We start from the raw sequence: 17,112 nt of genomic DNA, 5'->3' as shown, positions 1-17,112 counted from the left end.
TCTTCCCAAAGTCAACTTGCAGGCTTCTATGAGCTCACTTATCGCTGGAAGTGCTGGCCACAGCCCTCACTAAATCCCCCCTTTCCTCAGAAGGGGAGCTCGGGCAGGGCTCCCAAGGTTCTGGCACAGGGTTGGATGGCCCTGCCCCACCAGCCTGAGTAGGTTTTGGCATTCCTTCCAACAGCAGGGCGGAAGTCAACTACCAGACATCACCACTGAATGATGGGAGTCCAGAAAGTCCACCATTTGCCAGCACCAGTGCAGGGTGCCCGGCACACAAATGCCCTCTCGTTTCTTCATTTCCCCGGGGAAAACTCAACAACCATCCGTTCGCTAGCCCTGCGCTAGCTGCTAGGGAAGCAAAGATGAGTAAACCAGGTAGCAGCCCCAGAAGAATTTTGTTTAGTGGGGAAAACAGACACAATTTTTGCCACATCCCAGGCAGAGAAACTGCCACTCAAGGGCTGAGGAGCATGAAAGTGTGTTTCACTAGCAGGGGCTAAGGTTTGCTCCTCTGACTCTGACACCCTGGTCAGGTCTCTGTCGAGGATGAGACTTCCTGGTCAGCCAGCCGGGGTTACACATTGTATTCTGCTGATTGTCTGTCTGGGACCACATCTGCAGCCACCATCTGTCTTAGATCTTTAACTCGCAGGACAAAGAGCTGGGCCACATGTGGGCGATTCTCCCTGTGGGGAACCCAGCCCAGTCCCCCACTGCTTAAAGATCCGGTGCAGGATCCCTTGTCAAGGGAACATAGTCACAGTCTGCAGGCACGTTGGGTGTTGGGAGGGGTGGGGCTTTCGGAGGGACCCCTCAGCAGCACCCAGACCCTCATCTACTTCCACAGAAGGGCCAGGACCCTCCATGCCACAACTTCATCACCATTCTTTTTAAAGCTCAGGGAACAGCCATTCGTATGTGCCAGGTGTCAGGCCAGCTGTTGGGGACTCGGTGAACTCTACGACCTGGTCCAGGGAATTTCTGCCAAGATCGTGTTTGCTATAGTGGAATCGATAACAGTCAGACACTGACTGTTAAATGCAGGACAGATGGATCTGCTGATTCCATCAAACCAGGTCAGTGGAAGGAGCAGACTGGAACCCTGGCTCTCACACTTACTCGTTTTGTTCGGTGAGCTCCTCAGCTCTCTCTGAGTTCCCAATTCCTATTTGTAAATGGGGCAGCAGTTCCTACATTGTCCTGAAAAGTGAACATTCCATACTAGGGGATGATGCTATGGCCCCTCCTGGCTCCCCATCTTCCTTGGCCTTTTGGACATCAGGTGTGTCTCTTGCTCCTTACTCTTGATCCTTCTTGCTTCCCCCCGCCCCCCACTGTCCATGTTTGCTGCTCAGGGCAGTTTTATCGGGATTGCCACAGAGTGTTTGCCTTTGCCCAAGAGAACAATACAGCTCCCCCTCCTGCCTGAACACCTCCAGGTTCACTATATACACACAAGCGGTATTCTGAAGTGTCAACAAACCCTGGTAGAAGCATCTCATGCAGCCTTTGGCTGATGAATTAAAGCTGGTCTGTAAATAGCCCAGCATGGGGTAGTGGGACCAGTCCAGGCCTGGGGGCTGGAGCTGAGCTGAAATTCCAGTTCTGCCATTCGCTAACCCCAAGCAAGTCCCGTGTCCCCAAGCAAGTCACTTCTCTCCTGAGTCTCAGGTGCCCTTTGCCATACATGTTTTGGTGTCTTTACTCCCTGTCCCCAGGGTTCCTCTCACATTAGGCTCCTCTTTCCTGGTTCTGAGCTTGGTGGCCTCTCCAGCCAGAGGTGCCCGAGGAGCAGAGCAATTGCCCCTAGACACCGCTATCAGGCCACACCTACAACACAGCTTAGGAAAGGCGAACGCAAGACAGGAAGAATGCAATTGGATGGCCAGGGCCGGAGGATATGAGAGAGAGATGGTCAGTCCTTACCGAGGCAACTAGAAAAAGGGGGCAAACCCCAAAGGGCATCTAAGATTTTCCCTACCATCACCCTTTCCAAGTCAGGCCTGGCCGAACTCAGGGCTGGCCTGGAGGGTCCCACCCTCTCTACTCTCTCCCTGGGTTCCTGCCACTCAAACCCTCAGCTCTGCACTCAGGAAATCTGCCCTCTGATTTGATGTGGCTACCCCATTGTCCTCAGCCCTGAGGATCCCAGAGAGACTGGGCTAAAGCGGGAAGAAGTTTCAAGGTTTGGCTCTACCTCTTCCAGTTTATATGACATTGGGACAATCAGTGAACCTAAAGGAACTATTTTTCTGGCATCCACATTACTGGGGAAATTTATGGCTGGCCTGTCTTTTCCTGACTAGTCTGCCCCATGATGGCCACAAATATAACCTGAGAAAAATTCTGCTCATTTCTCCACATTCGTTCACTTCACCCTTTAGCTGGAGGACACCTAGAAGCCCGCCTCCACCCTCCACTCCCCAGGAGGGCTGCCGAGTTTATATCCACTCACTTTCAGCCCAAGACCTATATTAGACTTCCTTTATTAAAAAGAAAAAAAAAGTTTCCATTGATTTTATAGAGGAAGGGAGAGGGAGATAGAAACATCAATGAGAGAGAAACATCATCAATATCATCATTTGGCTGCCTCCTGCATGCTCCCTGCTGGGGATCAAGCCTGCAACCAGGAAATGTGCCCTGACCAACAACCTCTTGGTGCACCGGCCAGGCTAGACTTTCTTTAAAAGGGCTCCAAGTCCCAGCCTTTTCTCTCCCAAGGGGTAGGAAAGAATTACCTCGAGATCGCTTCTGGTAGGCCATACGTGCTGACTTCCTCCCTGTGGGCTAGGAGTTTGGACAAGCATTTCCAAGTGGAGAAGTCACAAGGTAATGTCTGTGGCTGTCAGCAGGGACAGGCTGAGTTAGTTGAGCCCAAGCTGCAGCAGGGGTCACAAATGGATTGTCTCCAGCATCCTCACCCGGAGGCTTTGGCAGGTCAGGTCGGGAGCAAGCTGGCCACCAGGGGAGCAGAGATGGGCAGAGATTGGCCTGAGGCACAGGCTGCGCTGAGCTGAGGAGTCAGTTGCAATTGGGTGGGATGTAGTTCCCAGAACCTTCTAGTGCCCACCCAACTGGTGTTGGAGCAAGGGAGAGGGGTGTCACATCACCCTGTCTGCTCCACAGGGCCCGCTGCCACCTGGAGTTACAGTTCCTCCAAGCCTGTCTTTGCCCTGAGGACGGGCTGAGCCAAGAGTTAAGGCTACTCTAGTCCATAGCTCTGGTTGGTCTGGGGGCTTCTGCATCTACCTCTTTTCAAGATGTTATATGAGCCCGGCCGGGTTGCTCAGTGGTTGAGCGTCAACCCATGAATCAGGTCATGGTTCAGTTCCCGGTCAGGGAACATGCCCCAGTTGTGATCTCGATCCCCAATAGGGGGCGTGCAGGAGGCAGCCAATCAATGGTTCTCTCTCACTGCCCCCTGCAGGCAACTACGTTCATAGGTTGAGGCTCAACCACTAAGCCATGGGGGCGGCATTCCCTTAAGGGACATGCTTCCTTCTAGGATCAGGCTGCTACTTGCACTGAGAGGCCTTCTATGTCCACAGACTTCTCTCCAGGGGCCCCTGTGACAGGGAGGAGGCATCTGGTGTAACGCCCTCTGCATTTTACTCTTTCAGTTGCTGAAAAATCTTTTTTTTCTAAATTAGATTTTATTTATTTTTAATTATTTTTTTGTTTGTTAATCCTCACCCGAGGATATTTTTCCATTGATTTTTAGAGAGAGTGGAAGGGATGGGGAGAGACACAGAGAGACATATCAGCTGGTTGCCTCCCCCATGTGCCCCAGCCAGGACCTGGGATCAAGCCTGCAACCAAGGTACGTGTCCTTGAGCCTGGGACCCTTCAGTCTGAGGGCTGACGCTCTATCCACTGATAGAGCTGGGGCTGCCGAAAAGATCTCCCACCCCGTTCAAGCCTTACAGAAACCACGAAGAAGTCAAGGCAGAGGATTCAATTCCCCCACCGGCCAATTAGGACACAGGAACAGGGTTGGCATGGGGCAGCACTGTAGCTTCATCTGTAAAGCAAGATGACAAGATCAGATGGCTTGGGGAACCTGAAACGGGAATACTCCAGGAAGCCACGTCCCCATTTTCTCAAAGTTCAGTTCCAGCCAGCACTGCGAGGCTGGGCTGCTGCCCGGCCAGTTGGGTCTCCAGATTTCCAAGGCCTAGCCATGAGGGAGGGGAGGTATGGAGTGAAGGCAGCCTGGGGAGTGGAGCCCTGGATTAGGGTCAGATATGCCTCCAGCTGGAGCCGAGGTGCAGCCATCACCCACAGCAGTGTCCGCCCCAGGATGGCACTCAGAATCCACCTACAGTGGGGCCTTGACTTACGAGTTTAATTCATTCCTTCGTTCCGTGACGGAGCTCGTAACTCAAATTACTCATATGTCAAATAAAAAGTGAACGAGTGAGACATGTGATGCTGGGCTGATGTTGTGGCGTTCACTGTGACGTTCACTGTGCCAACTAATGGTGGGGTATCTGAAGCTGGCTCGTAACCCAAATTTTAGCTCGCAACTCAAAGCAAAAATCGGCCGAGAGACGGCTCGTATCTCGAAAAACTCGTTAGTCGGGACACTCGTAAGTCAAGGCCCCACTGTATTTTCAAGCCTGCAGTCCATCCCCATTCAATCCTGCTCTACCTACTACCAGGCACCAAGTCTCTCTGAGCCTATTTCCTCACCTGTAAAATCAGCGAGATGCTTCCATCTTGCCTATGCTGGGGTTGTGAAGAAGCACAGCTGAGAACCTTCCCTGAAAGCAGTAGTGCTAGATCCCCTACCCTTGCTGATCCTGCCCTCTGCAAGGATATTTTTCAACCCCTCCCCAAGCTGCCTTCAGGATGAAAAGGCTTGGGCAGCACAGGAGGCCACCACAGATGCAGACTGTGCCTGGAGGCGTGAAGGAGGCTGAGGTTACCATAGTTCTCTAGCTGGGCACTTACCTCTACAGCCAGGAGGCCTGACCCATGGCCAGGGGTGGATGGGGCCTTGTTAGCCAGCCAGCTGCTCTTTGACCCCTTGGAACCACGGGTCTCTTTAGTCGGCCCTCCCACACACACACACACACACACACACACACCCCTTTGCTGACTCCAGACTGTCTAGGGCCCCTGCTGAGCTCCCCCAGCACAATAGGGCCCTTGTACTCCCTGCCCCCACCAGGTCTCAGACCTGCTCCCTGGCCGGACAGTTTTCCCAGCCGCTGGCAGGTTCCCCCAGCCCACCTGCAGAGCTCAGCAGCAGCCACTACCCACTCCCTCCTAACCTTCCTCTCCCTGCAACCTCTATACTCTCTCCTTCCCAACCCTTCCAAAAAGCTGCAGTCCCCTCCTGGGCTCTCTTCACCCCTGAGCCAGACTGCCAGGCTGGCTTCATAAGCAGACCCAGGTTTCAGCTTTGTCCTGCAGCTCTGGGTCCCTCAGGTAAAAGAAAAATGTAATAAATTAATACACGAGAAGGTACTGGTAAGTTGTTTTATTTTAAGAAAAGGCCAAAGGTAAGAAGCTTTGTTCAAAGGAGTGAATGATTCTTGAGTGTATTGTTTAGGTAGCAAAGGATGTGGTGTAGGGGCCCTCTTGGGGCTCCCCATAGAGGAGCGTATGTATGACATCAGTCCTAGGACAGCCCAGAGCTTAGATTTTTATTCCTAACAGAAAGTAAAAGTCATCTCTCTTCCAGAGGGATAAGTTTAGACAAGGCCTGATAGCCACCCTCTCCAATGGCCCCACCCTGATAGGAAGTTCTGCAGGACTTGTGACCATCAGTGCCCATGCCACCTGGGGGACAGAGAGAATGCTGGGGTGGGGCGGGGCAGGGCTGAGAACGTGCATCCTCACAGGTTCCCAAGTGATGCTGATGCTGCTGGCCTGGGGCCTCACCGGCCTAAGAGATGCTCCTTCCAGACTCAGAGGGAAGTAATCCTGGGCCCGGGTTAAGAGACTGCTGACCTCATAGGATAGAGGTTGATATTAGTCTCAAGCCAGAGGGTTTAAGGCTCCTAAAAGGTCTGCATCACTTACTGAAGACAGAAGGATCTCCTGATAGTCTGGAAGTAGAAAGGCTCTGAACCCCAACCAGCAAACTTGGGCCTCCCAGGACCGGCAATCCCACTTACTGGATCTTGTGATCTTTTTATTTATTTATTTTCAAAATATTTTTATTGATTTCAGAGAGGAAGGGAGGAGACAGAGAAACTTCAATGATGAGAATCACTGACTGGCTGCTTCTGCATGCCCCACATTGAGGATCGAGCCCGCAACTGGGGCATGTGCCCTGACTGGGATCGAACCATAACGTCCTGGTTCGTAAGTAGAAGCTCAACCACTGAGCCACGACGGCTGGGCTCTTGTGATCCTTTTAAACCACTTTTTTTTTTTTTTTAATTTCCCCCTTATGTATCAGGTACTTTACAAACCTTATGTCTACTCTGTAATATAACCATGCGAGGAGCTACCCCAGAAGCTTGCAGAGGTGGGATTTGAACCTAATTCTAAAGCCCAGGCTCTTAACCACTAGGTGATTTTGCCATAAGACAAGACAGAACAACTAATTTTAGGAAGAGGGGCTCCCCATACCCCAGGTAGTTGTGCCCCATGCCCCCACCCCCTCTTACCCCAGGCAGACTTAAATTACAAACAAAGAGAGCTTGGGCAATTAGGATGAATAAGGGGGAAAGGATTCTCAGAAAAAATAAAAACAATCACCAAGGTGGGGCAAGCTAGTTGTAAACTTTGCCTCCTTAGAAGCAAGGAGCTGGACCCGCAGCTCACTTCTAGCTCTAAGATTATAGGAGGCAACTATATTTACTATGTTTAAAGAGAGCTATTTTCTATATTAAGAAACACAAGAGCTCCTTGACTGCTAATCTTCTCAGCTAGAGGAAAACCTGTCTTTCCTGGACTAGCAGGAAACAGGGAAACAAACCTAAAATTATAGCAGACCTGTTCAGATCAGCCACAGAAGTGGGGTGCATATGGCTCTCAATGGTGAATCCCCATTTAAAGCTCACAATGGATAATTCAGAGCTCAATTCCGTCCCCTCAGACCCCCATATTCCAGCCCTTCCTGGGGCCCAGTGCCTTCACCCCTGGATTGTGAACTGATGGCTGTGCCTTCCCTGTCTGTTCACTGCAATATTCCCACCCAGAAGCATAGCTGTTAGCACATCCGAGGTGCAAAAGGTGTTGCACGAATCAACACATTCCCATCATGCCTGTGATGTCCACTGGGTCTCAGCCAGCTGCCAGGACTCCTTAGCTACACCCTAGATGGTTAGGGCTGTTTGAACTAGAGTAAAATCAAGAGGCTGGGAAATTCACTTCTTAAAACTTATTTTAATATCCTCCCCACCCCCCAGATTGGGAAAGGCCAGAACAGTCTGGCTGGATTTCATTACAAATTAATACACATTTAAAAAATCAGTTTAAAGTAAATCAACATCATGGCAATAAGGGATTATCCTTGGAAAAAGTGAAACCCATATTAACAAAATATATCGTGGAAGAACCCCACTTAGTGATTTCACTGGCTATTTAAAAGTCTGGTAAAGGTCAACCTTCTGCATGTTTTCTGGGGCTGGTCCATGCAGTGGAAAGAGGCCTTGCCCATACTCAATTGAGCCCAGGCAGCTTCAACTAGGCCCTAGACTCAACGAAAGCAAGGAGAGAGGGCATCCCTTCTTCAGGACCAGGTAGAAAAGGTAAGTAAAGTCCTGTAGCTTCGTGTAGCCCATGCGGAAAAAGGAGGCAGGAAGTTAGAGGGAAAGCTTAAAGATGCAGCATTTCTTCAACTGCTAAAAAAGTTAAAAATTTTTACAAGATTATTGAGTGAGAGGGAGGAAAAAAGGAACAGAATTTAATATTCCGAGTAAATTTACATCTAGTGTCAACTTCATCTCTTCATGTGCAGACACCAGCCTTTTGGCATTGTGCTCAACCTTTGAGATCCCCTGGGTACTTTCTGCTTTGTAGCTTGATTGTAATGGTTAAAAAAGGTATTTTACACACACATCATGTGTGCACAGAAATTTGTCTGTGTGTTTATGTGCACGTGTGTATAAATATACACTGCAATAAAACAGTTTTAGAAAGTTGGCGGCACCAAGGGCTCTGGGGCTGACTTCCTTCCATTCAGAGTCCACAGGATGATACCTACCCACATGCCTCTCTCCAATTTGGAACTCCGCTTCCCTTAAGACGGCCTGATACTGGGGCGAGGGGCAGGTTCACAGAACAAACAAAGGCCCTAAGAAACATGTCACCAGTGGCATTTATCACATATAAAAGAAACACTAGAGTCTTGAGTTAGTCGAGAGCTCTCTACCCTTCCTGACTCCCCTCCCCCTGCCCAGGGAACTTGCATGCCTGAATGCTGCATCTTTAAATATTTCTGGCTGAGCCCTTTTGCCACATATGTCAGTAACATTCCAAGCTGGCTACCACATGTTCGGCTCTGGCCTCCTCTCTCCACTGCCGAGTGCTCTGCTGTTTCAAGGGCACGGTAGGGCCACGCAGCTCCCATTTTAGCTCCATCTTCAGTTGATCACATCTCAGAAACAGCCACATTAAAAAAAATATTAGTTCCAAAAAGAGTCCATATTTGAAATACCTATTTCCCTTGAGATTATGTTTTACCTCCACTTAGTGCATCTATTAAAGTGAGTTAGACAAAGTACGTGTGCACATGCACACAGACACACACACCAGCACACACCCACGAAATTTAGAGGTTGGAGGTTATTTCCTGCCAAAAGATCTAACAGAGGAAAGCTTATGTGCTGATCGAGTTTTGATATTGTGGTTAACAAGTAATGTGCACCATTTAGCGAGCACACAGAGACTGTGGGTAGGACTCCTGATCCCTGGGGCATTGGATTTGGCTGCCCAGCCCGTTTTCTGCCTGCCTTTGGAACAGTTGCGATAGTTACTACATTCAGAGAATCCAAGAGGACTGCATGGACAGATGAACCTTTATTTAAAAAAATAGCACTTCAAATAAATTAAAAGGGACAACCGTCAAGTGTTCAAATTGTGAAGAAATAGTTGAAAACCTAGAGAGACCCAAGCTGCAGTCTTCTAACCTCATTCTTTGTCCAATGGCAAAAGCCCACACATCTCAGTACTCCCACTCAATTTTTCCCTACTGACACGAGGGAAGCAATTGCACACAGGAGACCAGACGGAGGAGAAAGCTGCATCTGATTGGAATGAACATTGCCACGTACTTGCTAATACGGGTTTCACTTTGTGACCAAATGTATTCTTCAAAAATAAAAAGGGGGGAGGGAAGCTGCATGTTTTTAAAAATTGAAATTATTTAGGGATAAAACACTAACTCTAGTGCCTTTAACAGGCAATAGCAACTTTTTTCCTCCGAAGTCAAACACCATCCCCAGCTGAGCCTTTGTGCTACAAGCTTTTCAGGAGATGTTACCTAAACTTTATTAAAAGAAAAGAACAAGTTTAAATATAGACACTGGACTAGCCCAGTCTGTATTTTCAAGTCCACATTCTTCATCTGAAGCACTGCATCAGGGACCCCCCTGAGTCTGCATGTTTTCAAGTTCACAGTACATGGAACCAGTTTTTCTTTTTAATTTTTTTCCTCACTCAGAGCAGCCACACGCAGTGGCCGTTGACGCCGGAACCTCGGGCGGGGCCTTTTCCTACGAGGCCTGGCCAGAGGTGCCCAAGGTTTCTCCTCAATGAGAATCGATGCTGTCATGCTCTATGGATGGGAAAAAAGCAAGAAAATAAAAGCACCTGGTACAGGTTTCATGAGATCCATTCGGATTCGCTATGTTCCAAACCCGCTGCTGAATGCCATTTGTCCACTGTGTGTGTTGAACAGTCTGTGGCCTAGGAGTGGGTCTCAATTCGAAGAACTGTTATTGGACACCCCGGAGGTTGATGCAATAGCAGCTCCAGCAGGGCTACTTGTGGAGACCGACTTTCGGATGTGAGGCAGCAAGTAGGGGTCACAGGCCAGCTGCTGGACATCGATGCGGTCCTCCTTTCGGTAGGCCAAGCATCGCCGAATAAATGCCTGAAAGGAAAGTTTCTTGAAGCAAGCCTGAAGCAGGGAACCTGGTGCCCCAAGAGGGAAGCCTGAGGTTCCCAAGCAGCTGCCAGAGGCCTTCCTGGACCTGCCGTGCAGACCTGGAGATGACCAGGGAAGGAGGCGCACTGGCAGCAGGGCCTCTCTGTGGTCACTGACTCCTTCCCAGATGGAGGCGGATGAGCCATTCCTGAGGGGGAATGGGCATATCCTCTAAATACCTCTGCCCCCAAAGCACACAGACCAACACAGAAAACTCCCTTTGCCTTGGCTGGTTTGCGTGGGCACAATCTACATTCATGGTCCTGCATCCACAATCCATGGCCTCATGTGACCTTCCTGAGGAAGTGGGAATTGTAATGACTACCGCCACAGGCAGGGTGAGGAGACCAACACTAACACCACAATGTGCCACAGGTTGGTAAATGCCTCCCCTGTGTATCTCATTCTTCCCTGAAAGATCGTTAAGCAAACGAGTGGACACATACCTAAGTAGTAAAGGAAAACCCAGATAGGACTTGTCTCCCCAAGAGACATAAAGGCATAAAGACATCTTGTGAGTTGGGTTTAATTAGAATCCTAATTTACTAACACAGAGGTTTCCTTGGCATTGGGTATGAAAGGCTATGTAGTCTGTTCTTCAAGAAGTAGATGATCTATCTTTTTCACCAGACAGTTCTTTCTAATCAAAGTCTTATAATTATTTTAAATAAGTGAATCAATTTTTAAAAATCTAAAATACCATCAACCAAAGTCTACTTTACTTGAGGGTGATAATGGCATCTCCACGGAGGTTCTCTGATTTTAACAAATGTACCGTGCTGGTGCAGGCTGTTGACAGTGGGAAAGGGTGTGTGTGTGTTTTTTTGGACAGGGAATATATGGAAACTCTATTTTCCACTCAAATTTGTTGTGACTCTAAAATTGTTCTAAAAAATAAAGTCTATTTCTAAAAACCTAAAACATGAAATGAATAAATGCTTTTCTACCCCCCCCCCAATGTTTAATTAATAAAACACAAAAGTATAATACCAATCCTGTTTTCAAAATAAAGGACATCTAGAGGTAATTACTTGATTAAAGCATTTGGAAGATAAAAACAAATTCACAGAAGTGAACATAATGATCCTTGGTCTTTAAAAATAAATCTTCTGCCCTGGCCAGTGTGGCTCAATTGGTTGAGTGCCCCGTGTACCAAAAAGTTGCTGGTTCTATTCCTAGTCAGGGAATATGCCCCCAGAAGGGGTATGCAGGGGGCAATCAATGTTTCTCTCACATTGATGTTTTTCTTTCTCTCTCTGTCTCTCCCCCTCTCTCCTTTCCTCTCTCTAAAATCAATTAAAAAATAAGCCTTTCTTGCCCTGGCTGGTATGGCTCAGTTGGTTAGAGCATCATCCCTTATACCAAAAGGCTGTGGGTTCCATTCTCATGGGGGGCACATACCTAGCTTGTGGGTTTGATCCCCGGTCAGTCAGGGCACATATGGAAGGCAACCAATTAATGTTCTTTCTCACATCAATATATTTCTCTCTCTTTCTCTTTCTGGAACTGGAATTAAATAGGTTTTCTTGGGTTGGACACTAGTCAAATAAACTTTTACATCTTGAATTTTCTCTCTATACAGCTGCCAGTAAAGGCTTTTGAAACAGCAATCCAATCACATAGTTGCCCTGATTAAAACCTTCAACTGCTTCCCATCAGTTCACAATCTGCCCTGCTGTCTCTCCTACCACTCTCCCCTCTGCTCTGCCCTCACTGTGGACCTGCTAAGCTCACACTCACATCTAAGCTTTACTCACTTTTCTCTGCTCAGAATATTCTTCTCCCAAATCTGTACATGGCCCCCCACCTTCACATCATTCAAGACGGCTCAAAACCTCCCATCGTCACTGAGGCCTTCCCTGATCACGCCATCAAAAGGGTTCCCACTTCACCCCCTTACTCTGATTTATTTTCTTCATAACATTTATCACCATCTGAACTGTATCATTTTTAGTTATTGTTTGTCTCAACTAGTTGGATGCAGACTCCTTAAGGGCAGGGACCTTATCTGTGTAGTTCATTTTCTTTTTGAAATATATTTTTATTGATTTCAGAGAGGAACAGGGGAGAGACAGAAACATCGATGAGAGAGAATCATGGATCGGCTGCCTCCTGCATGGGGATCCAGCCTGCAACCCAGGCATGTGCCCTGACTCAGAATCTAACCGGCAACCTCCTGGTTCATGGGTCAATGCTCAACCACTGAGCCACGCCGGCTAGGCTGTAGCACTGTCTACTGTTTAATAGGCACGCAATAAATACTTATTGTGGGAGGAGAGTAGGGTAGGGGTTGGAGAAATACACATTTAGAAGGAAGAGGGTGTTTTAATTACTTAAATTTTGTACTAAAAACCCATCCATTATTGCCCAGAGAAATAATACAAAAAGCAAAGTAGTAATTTCTGCTGGCCAATTTGGTCAGAACTTACCTTTGCTTCAGGTGTTACTACTGGCTTTGGCGGAAACTGCACTTCAGTAGCTTTAAGAATAGTATTTTCTTGCAGAATGTCTTGCTGGGACTGGTTATGGCCAAAAGGCTGTCATATAAAAATAAAAATAAAAATAAACAAAGGTGGGCCTCTGGTTAAAACAAAAAAGAACAATTCAAAATTCCTGGGAGGAGCAGAGAAGACATCTTAAGAATTGCTATAGGGAACTTTGGAGATAATCTCCTTGAACTCTCTCATTTTCATAGATAAAGGGTGCAAAAGGCTCAGAGCTTAAATGACTTGCTCACAGTCCAACATCTAGGTTAAGGCAGAGTTGAAACCAGGGGCAGATCTGCTGTGTCATCCTCTGCTAAGCTTTGCTTACAGCAAAGAAAAAGAAGATGCAGAGCAGGAACCAGCAACCTCTTTTGCCCTGAGTGATACCTGCGGGCTTAAGCAATACATGTGTGACACTAGCAGGCCCAAGACACAGATAAAAAAAGATAGAAAAGTGAAAAGTAGAAGGGGTAAGGCCAGACTTGGGGAGGGGAAAAAAAAAACTAAACAGGCCCTAGACAGTTTGGCTCAGTGGACAGAGCATCGGCCTGTGGACTGAAGGATCCAGGGTTCGATTCCAGTCAAGGGCACATGCCTGGGTTACAGGTTTGGTCCCTAGTGGGGGGCATGCAGAAGGCAGCTGATGGGTGGTTTTCTCTCATCACTGATGTTTCTATCTCTCTCCCTTCCTCTCTGAAATCAATAAAAATATATTTTTTAAAACAACAACAGAATTAGGGCTACTTAGTGGCTTTGTGCCTCAAACTGCCATTTTCTAGTAAACTCTGAAAAATTAGATTAAGTCCTAGTGTCACTTCTACAGTGTTTCTACTTACAGATCACCAAACAACTCTTCCTGGATAACCACATTACCAGAGTGTAAGTGATAAATAACCCTCCTAGTTTGGATTAGAGAAGTGGGATAAATAAACAAAGAAAACAAGAAGCTAAAGAGGAAGCTGAAATCTAAATTAAGAGCTCAGCACCTCCACATTACCAGAGTATAAGTGATAATTAACCCCTCTTAATTCTGAATAGCTTCCTGATTAGAAGTGGGATAAATAAACAAAGAAATCAAGAAGTTAAAGAGGAAGCTGAAATCTGAGTTAAAAGTTCAACACTTCCACATTATCAGAATATAAGTACTGTAATAATTGACCCCTCCTAGTTCTAGAGAAGTGGAATAAAGAAAGAAAACAAGAAGTTAAAAAGGAAGTTAAAAGGAGCTCGGTCTGGGGATTGTAATGAAAATACTAAGAGTCCAGGAGAGTTGCAGAATTCCCAAATGGCTTATACCCACAGCCTGAGGAGAGCACTGAAACATGCGGACACACTGACAGCAGAAATAGGAGTAGAAATACACAGCTGGATCCTAATACATACATTTATAAGATAGTGTGCTCACAAGGAAAAAACAAGTGTGAAAATTCATTAGGTTATACTTTACTACCTAGGTTATTACTTGTTATAATGATATGTCACTTTGATCAGAGGTAACAGACAATGAATACTTTCTGACACCACCTCCCAGTATAGAAATATAAAGGATGCTTTTATTAATAATAGCTTTAACTAATGGGGTGGTTGGGAAAAAAGGGCCCTGCCAATATTTCAAGTTTCAAGTTTAGGGAACCTTAAGAATGGCTCCTGGGAAGATTGTATACTTGAATAAACTATTTCACATAATTCCCTATAGCATATTATTAGAACCAAAACATATCCTGGATCTAACTGAGGACAGCAAAGAATACATGTTTCCACATAAGTCCCAGCAGAATTCATTAAGTACTCCAGGGTCGAAAATTTCTGCTTATACATAAAGCTATTATTATTCTGTATTTTGTTCAAACCATAACTTTCAAGATTCCATTTCGTATAATCCAATGATTAACCCCAACAGAATAATCCACACCATACCATTCTGTACATGTACCACCCAAGACAGAAGTCAAGCCAAAACATCTGACCTTCTTCCTTACCTTCCTTCCATAAAGACACTGGTAGAAGATCACACCCACTGACCAGACATCAACTTTATTTGAGATCTTTGGTGGTTCTTTCCCAACCACAAAACACTCTGGTGGTAAATACCTGGGAAAAGAGGGAAATAAGAATTCTCAGAAAAGTGACTGTATAAATCTAAGACATGTACAGGCAAAGGTAAACACCTTGTTGGAAATGAAAATATCTGAATTTTAACAGCTGAAAAAGCAACTTAGACCTAGCTGGAGAAAGTTGATGAAAAGACACTCTAAAATAAAAAGGCAGTAATGTCCTATGAAAACTTAAAATACATTTCTCTACTCACTGAGAGGTAAATATTCTCTCTGGTTCCTATTTCACCCACTCCAGCCTCCTTTCCCAGGGTTGTCCCTAATATAAGTAATCATTCAACAAAGGTTTAAGGGGTGGGGCATAAATGATGTGCACTCCCTTTTATAATAGCTGCATCAATATAACCAGAGGTGGTGTCGGTTTCCTTTCATGTTGGCTGAAGATGTTGGTAAAATAACTATTTTAAAAGTCCCAATGATTTCAGGACCCAGATGAAATCTCTGAGGAGAATGGCTCTCTTCTTAATGTAGCTTCTTTGGGTAATCTGGACTGGAAATAACTACAATATATAATCAATAGTGGCACCGAAGTCCCTATTATCAAAAGATATTTTACATCTCCCACTTTAAAGGTGATCAGGGGATTACTAGAAGACTAACAGTGCAAAAAAAGCTAAACAAACTAGTTGTTAGAACAACTCAATCCTCATCTGAATTCCTTCCCTCCCCATCCACCCCTGGCCTCTAAAAAGACGAGCTGGACAGCCAACCACACCAAATTGTATGGTACGGAAGGTAAGTGCCTCTTGGCATTTAGGAAACCAAACAAATATGCTTCTACTCATTGCCTGGAGTCTTAGCCATGGCACAGCTGGAAGGTGGAATTCTGTAGATAACAGATTGATTTCTGCAGATTTCATGCTGACAAAATCAATTCTGTGAAAAACTATTTTAAAGCTTGCTATGCTTTGGTATAAAAATCTAAATTTTAGCTTGAAGGGGACCACAAGAGTTGAGAGGCAGAAAATGTTCACATGATGGGCTTTCTTCTTTTTTAAAAAGAAGTTTAGTTTCATGTTGTTTCTCATTTATTATTTTTAACAGACATTTTTGGATGATTAAGACCACTGGCCTAGATTACTATTTCACAATAAAAATTTTTAGCCAAAACAAACATTGAGAAATGAAAATACAGATATGGAACTCACAAAGGGGGGGTGGGGGGGGGGGAATGGCACAGAAACAATATAGAAAAAATAATTTATTTTAAAAACAGCTCGCCCTAGCTGCTTTGGTTCAGTGGATAGAGCATAGGCCTGTGGACCGAAGGGTCCTGGGTTCGATTCTGGCCAAAGGCACATACCTGGGTTGCAGGCTCGATCCCCAGTGGGGGGCATGCAGGAGGCAGCTGATCAATGATTCTTTCTCATCACTGATGTTTCTCTCTCTCCCTTTCCCTTCCTCTCTGAAATCAATAAAAATATATATTTTTAAAAATAAAAATAAAAACAGCTCTTCCAAGTGCTAAAATCGTCGTCCCTAGTTTTCATGGTTCTTGACTCTTTAACACATAAAACAAATATGATATTAGATATATAACAAATAGAATTTTTATTCTAAATGATCATTTTAATGTATTTATAACTTTTTTGTGGAGGTGGTGGGGAAGAACAGAAGTTGTTGAACTTGTCCATATGAACAGTAATAATTTAACAAAATATTTAGAATACAAAAGACATTGCCACTAAATAGAAGTCTGGCAAATCACTTTCTAGGTCTCAGTTTCCTCCATCAGTAAATGAAGAAATAAACTAGTTCTTCCCCCAAATACTGAAAATAATAAGCATTCTGATTCCCTATCAAGGACTTTGGGAGGAAGAGTCGATGACAGTTTTATAACAACACTACACTAAAAATTAAGAAACAACAACAACACAAAACATAGCTGCATATCCATGATGATATAATCCTCAGAGAAAAATGATCCTCAAGGCCTAGTCTACAGGTCACTTACTTAAAAGTAGTATTCAATGTAGAATAATTCTAGAACAACCAAATACCACATAGTCACTTAGAATTATGTCCTCCTGTCTATCTGTAGCTCTCTGGGACATTATAGAGGATGATATATTGAGGATGGTGATTATGACAATGTTTCTATCAATATGGAGACTTTTAAAACTTTCATAGAAACCCTTAACATTTAATTTTCTCAGTAGCTCCTCTCTACCTTGCTTTTTACTATTAAAAAACCCCACAAAATACCTCAAATATAACCAAAAGTAGAAAGAATAGTAAAATGAACCCCCAAGTAATCGTCATCTAGCTTTAGTATCTACCAACACTCAGTGAATCCTTATTCATATATATCCCTCTCCACTTCTCAGATTGCCTTGAAGCAAATCCCAAGCACCATATAATTTTTATTTAAATTCCAACCACTGACTTTTTATAGCTTAGC

At 45.4% G+C, this 17,112-nt stretch overlaps 1 protein-coding gene across 2 annotated transcripts in view; it reads right to left on the bottom strand.

Annotated features, from left to right (window-relative positions):
- Nucleotides 1–7,327: 7,327 nt before the first annotated feature.
- The window catches only part of TLK2 (tousled-like kinase 2), a 77,539-nt gene continuing 67,754 nt past the window's right edge, over nt 7,328–17,112 (bottom strand). For both annotated transcript variants that reach the window (XM_014532000.1, XM_005858598.2), the window contains exons 19-21: nt 14,577–14,688; nt 12,541–12,648; nt 7,328–10,057 (exon numbers count right to left, since the gene is read on the bottom strand). In XM_014532000.1, the coding sequence (XP_014387486.1) occupies nt 9,884–10,057; nt 12,541–12,648; nt 14,577–14,688 (394 nt within the window). In that variant the 3' untranslated portion in view covers nt 7,328–9,883. The remainder of the gene's footprint in view (nt 10,058–12,540; nt 12,649–14,576; nt 14,689–17,112) is intronic.

The sequence above is a fragment of the Myotis brandtii genome, unplaced genomic scaffold (genome assembly GCF_000412655.1).
Source record: "Myotis brandtii unplaced genomic scaffold, ASM41265v1 scaffold120, whole genome shotgun sequence".
Lineage (NCBI taxonomy): Eukaryota > Metazoa > Chordata > Mammalia > Chiroptera > Vespertilionidae > Myotis > Myotis brandtii.
Note: the sequence above shows the minus strand (reverse complement) of the source record. Positions and strands in the feature narration are given on the sequence as shown.